General features: G+C 51.5%; 1 protein-coding gene across 1 annotated transcript; it reads right to left on the minus strand.

The window, feature by feature from the left end:
* Window positions 1–1238: 1238 nt before the first annotated feature.
* Window positions 1239–4119, minus strand: LOC103634742 (beta-glucosidase 1). Its single transcript, XM_008657329.3, has 9 exons — window positions 3672–4119; window positions 3439–3497; window positions 3169–3244; window positions 2987–3058; window positions 2797–2884; window positions 2129–2712; window positions 1998–2029; window positions 1775–1877; window positions 1239–1674 (listed from the first exon to the last, which is right to left on the minus strand). The coding sequence occupies exons 1-9, from the start codon at window positions 4093–4095 to the stop codon at window positions 1400–1402; spliced, it is 1713 nt and encodes a 570-aa protein (XP_008655551.1). The 5' UTR covers window positions 4096–4119; the 3' UTR covers window positions 1239–1399.
* Window positions 4120–4989: the final 870 nt, after the last annotated feature.

The raw sequence follows: 4989 nt of genomic DNA on the forward strand, positions 1-4989 counted from the left end.
CAGCGGTGGTGGCCCACGAGATTTATCACGTAGTACACACACATGCCCTGATGCCCACGATCGTGTCGGCGCGCACCATTAATTCATTCAACTCCAACCTTGCACCAGACCCACAAATATTTTTTTTTCTTTGACGAAGAGGACAAAATAACAGCTAGTTTTCATGCATGACGATTCATTCCCTCGTTCTTGTCAGGAGACAACACCTGAAGAACTTTCATTTTTTGCCCATCTCGCTGATCCCTGACTCGTTGCATGCTGCAATGACGTGCTGCTAACATGAAGATCCTATCCAAGTACTTGCTGCGAACGTCCCATCTCTTGGTGTACCTCCTGGTATCCGTGTGTGGTACGTGATGGCATGCTCCCTCGATGCAAAGCGACGTGGTGGGTCGAAGGATGGATGTTTCAACTGTGGCAATCCAACAACTTCGTCGCCAGCCAGTTGCCCCAAGAGGGGCAAGCAGCTGGCTGGCCCGCGCGACCACCACTCTGGTCGACGGAAGGGCAAGCGAGAGTACTCCTCCGGTAAGTAGGATTCGACAAGTAGGCGCTAGCTTAAGAAGAAGTATCTTCAGAAAGCTAAGATCAAGGAGTGTGCCTTTCTCACCGCCCTAAGTAATCTCGACCACGACTCCAACGATGCAGCGTCTTCCTCGAGCGAGGAGGAGACTGACAGGCGAGTCGAGGACAAGATGAACGGACTCTGCTTCCTCGTCGACACCGCAGGCAGCCTTTGCACCAGCATGGCCTTTGGTGATGATGCTGTGGGCGACGACAGTCAGGACATTGGCGACGACTCTACATCTGAGGACGGAGGCCTGGAGAACATATGACTCATGGATTCTGGTTGTTTGCGCCACATGATCAGAAGTAACAAAAATGTTCTCCAGTCTTGACCCCATGAATGTTAAGGAATACATCACATTCTGGTAGCTTCAGCATCTAATCAAGCAAGACGAGGTGGTCCTCCACCCTCTGGTAGATGATGCGTGCCCGGTGTTCTAGTACGCGGATGACACACTCATCCTAGTCCGAGCCAAATCAGCTGGCATTGCTCGCTTGAAAGGTTCCGCTGGATGTCTTCTCGGAAGCAATCACGTGACATATATATATATATATATATATATATATATATATATATATATATATATATATATATATATATATATATATATATATATATATATATATATATATATATATATAAAGAGAGAGAGAGAGAGAGAGAGGCAGCATTCGTCTCAGAACCCATACGTGACATCACGTTATTATTATTTTTTTGACTTCATGCACACCGTGATATATATGATGTTTTACTTGATGCATGGCATGGGGACGAAGCTGATGAACTAACGTAAACAAGCCATCAGATCGACTGAGGCCACTGTACGTGATCTCAGTTGGTGCCGGCGATGACATCCCTGAACCAGTACGCCGAGCTCTTGGGGTAGCGCCGGAGCGTCCTGAAGTCGACGTAGACGAGGCCGAACCGGGACGTGTACCCCAGCTTCCACTCGAAGTTGTCGAGCAACGACCAGGCGAAGTATCCCACGCAGTTGGCGCCGCCGTCGATCGCCGCCTTCAGCTCGGCGACGTAGCTCCGGTAGTAGGCCACCCTGGCCGCGTCGCGCACGCCCTGGCCCACCGTGACGTTGCCCGGGTCGTCCATACCTGCATGCGTGCGTGCATCATGCCAGTCTATACTATATATACAGCAAGCTAGCTGATGCAGGGGATGATATGCATGCATGACGACAAGCTAGCTAATTACCGTTCTCTGACAGGAGCATCGTGGGGTTGCCGTACTTCTCCTTGACGTAGGTGACGGCTTTGTACAGTCCCCAAGGCACGATGTAGAGCCAGTCTGAGTTCGCCTGCAGTGTGACCAGCTTAATTAGTTATTTAGTTGCTTCAGAAAAGAATGAATAATACGGCTATGTATATATATAGGATCCTTAATCAAACGGAAAATGTGACGTCAATATACGACGCACCCTTGGTCCAATCGGCACACCGTCGCGTTCATCTGCATGCAGCGTGGCGTGGATAGGTGTCAAGCTAGCTAGATGTCAATAATGGAGCTAGCTAGCTAGCTAAGCATCATGCAGAGACGACGACCACTTACAGACGAACTCAGCGTGCCAGTCGGACGAGTAGCTGGGCGGCGCCGCCGTAGCGTTTGGCCGTCGATCACGCACGTAGTAGGCAGTGTACTGGTTGACTCCGACGTAGTCGATGGAGCCTCGGACTAGACCGGCCTCCTCAGCCGTGAACTTGGGGAGCCTGCCCTTGACGCTTCTCCGGACCGACTTGGGGTACTCGCCGTAGACGATGGGGTGCAGGAACCATCCGACGTGGAAGTCTCTGGACCTTTGAGCGGCGGCCCGGTCGGCGGCTGAGTCCGCCGTGAGGGGCTCGTACCACACGAAATCCAGCAGGATCCCGACCCTGCCCCTCTGCGTCGGCTGGTGCCTGCGGCGGTACCTCTGGACGGCGGCGGCGTGGGAGAGGATGAGGTGGTGCGCCACGACGTAGGGCTCGGTGCCCGAGTCCCCCCCGGCCTCGCACCCCGTGCACCTCCCCGGCGCGAACCTGCCGTCGTCGTACCCTAGGGCGGCCACCACCCGCGGCTCGTTGAACGTCAGCCAGTTCTTCACCCTGTCGCCGAACGCCCCGAAGCAGAAGTCGGCGTAGTCTGCGAACGATCTCCTGGCGCGCCCGGGATTTTTTAAAAGTATATATAGTAGCCAGCCACATTTATATAATTTATAAAGGTTTTGGGCGTGTACTTACACCACTTCTCTGCTCAACAGCCCTCCGTACCGGACCTCCAGCGCCTCCGGTAGGTCGTAGTGGTACAGGTTTGCGTAGGGTGTGATGCCTGACAAGCGGGCGGAGTGAATTTCAGCATGAGTCTTGTTGTATTTTAGTTTAAAATTGAACTAGGAGACGGTAAATATCCGAGAACGGAGGTAGCACTTACCTTTCTTCACCATGTAGTTTATCAGCCTGTTGTAGTACGCCACTCCTTTCCAGTTCACTTCTCCGGTTCCATCTACGTAACACACACAATTTCCCATCGTCGCCGCAAATAATCGGTTTACTATTATAGCACCAGCAATGGAGGAGAAATCTAAATTGTGAGGGCAACAAGAGACAATATACTTGGGAATATTCTTGACCAAGAGATCGAAAACCGGTAAGCGTCGAACCCCATATTCTTCATGATATTCACGTCCTCCTACATGACATGACATGACATGCATGAAGGGGAATGGATTTAGCTTGCTTTCAAATTAATCTAGCTAGACGGCAAGTAATTTTGTTTTTTTAATATATATATATGGAAATGCATAATTAGCAATTGATGCTTGCTACAGCTTGTAAACATGGAATGCATCGGAATAGGATAACCAAAACCCTACAGTTTGTCACCTTGTAGCGATGGTACTCGTCAACAGTCACGTCCGCGGTGGCGTTGTTTGCGATCTCGCCTGAAAAGCAGGACGCCGCCATTGCCATGCCATGATCCAACCATGTCAAGCCAATTCAATCCACGATCGATGCATTTTCATATGCAATCCATACAAGTGTACTACTGTTTCATCGTCAGTATAAACGAAACGGTCCGATCAGCGCCGCGCCGACGGAATGAGTGTGCTGCTCACCGGGGATCTTGATGAAGGCGTCCCAAATGCTCGGCCCGCGGCCGTCCTTGTGCGCCATGCCCTCCACCTGGTAGGCCGACGCCGCCGTCCCGAACACGAACCCCTTGGGAAAGCTCCGCCGGCTCAGCCCGCCCGTCCACGCCGCAGCCTTCTCCTTCTCCTCTGCCCCTGCCCGTGCTGCCTCGCCCTCGCCGTCGTAGGACGCTCGGGCTCCTCCGGCGGAAAGCAGGAGAAGCAGCGCGAGCACGGAACTTCGCCCGCCGCCGCCGACACGACCACGGCTAGCGTTAGCCATGACGACTGCGCACTCCGCTGGGAAGAAGTGAGCGAGAGAGCCTTGCGACGCGCGCGGCCAGTTCTGTGGCGGTGGCCAGAGATAAGGAGACGCACAGGGGACGGGTGTCGGTGTGACAGTGCGTGGCATATGAAATGAAAGCTCAAGCGCGCGTGCTTGGCAATCGGCATCCGGTATTCCGGTGGCATGTCGAGGAAAGAGAAGCTTGTCGGCATCCGGCGGGAGGACGGTGGCAGCCTGACAGGCTTGACACCTAGAGACAGCCTACCGGGGGTGTACTGGTGTGGAACGCACGCCCCGAGTGAGAGTGACGACGGGAGAGGAAAATGCCACAGCAAAGCCGCAATGGGCGCCCCACGCGGCCCTGGTCCATGGCTCCGTACCCTGCACTGCACACCGTCCACTGAAACTGAAACTCTGCGTTTGGTTGTAATGATAAAAGGAGATGGAATAGGATGATTAAATAAGACTGTTTGGTTTAGTGTTAAAGGTGTGTTGTCTCCGGTTGTCTCTCAAAATTAGAGGGACGGGAGAAGATGTCAGGGAACGTCCCTAAACCCTAAACCCTAAACCCTGAACGTCCCTGTCTTGTTTGTCCCCAACTATCCTACAACCAAACACATCTTAAGTATGTGTCCGTGCTTCGCTACGAAAGTTAAAAATTAGCCCACTTGTTCGGTGCTGGTTTAAGAGATGTAGCAGCTGCAAATGCTATAATATACTTTTTATATAACTTGACGTACAACAGATTCAAAGAGTTTAGAGCTAATTCAGAACTACTTTATTGGGTAAGCTCGAGGGCAATACAGAAAGAGTTTAGAGCTAATTCAAAGAACATAGATACATAACAAATATTAAATCAAAACGGATTCACACCTGTAAGCTGTATTCATGAAGCTCTTCATCATTTTTTAGATGCACTTGTACAATAGCTCATAAGCAAAGGAACAATTTCAGCAAGGTGTGGCCCAAAACAGTACCCAATAGAACGATTGCATGCAAGAACGCATAATGTTATAGCAA

Source organism: Zea mays, chromosome 8, assembly GCF_902167145.1.
Source record: "Zea mays cultivar B73 chromosome 8, Zm-B73-REFERENCE-NAM-5.0, whole genome shotgun sequence".
In the NCBI taxonomy this organism is placed as follows: domain Eukaryota; kingdom Viridiplantae; phylum Streptophyta; class Magnoliopsida; order Poales; family Poaceae; genus Zea; species Zea mays.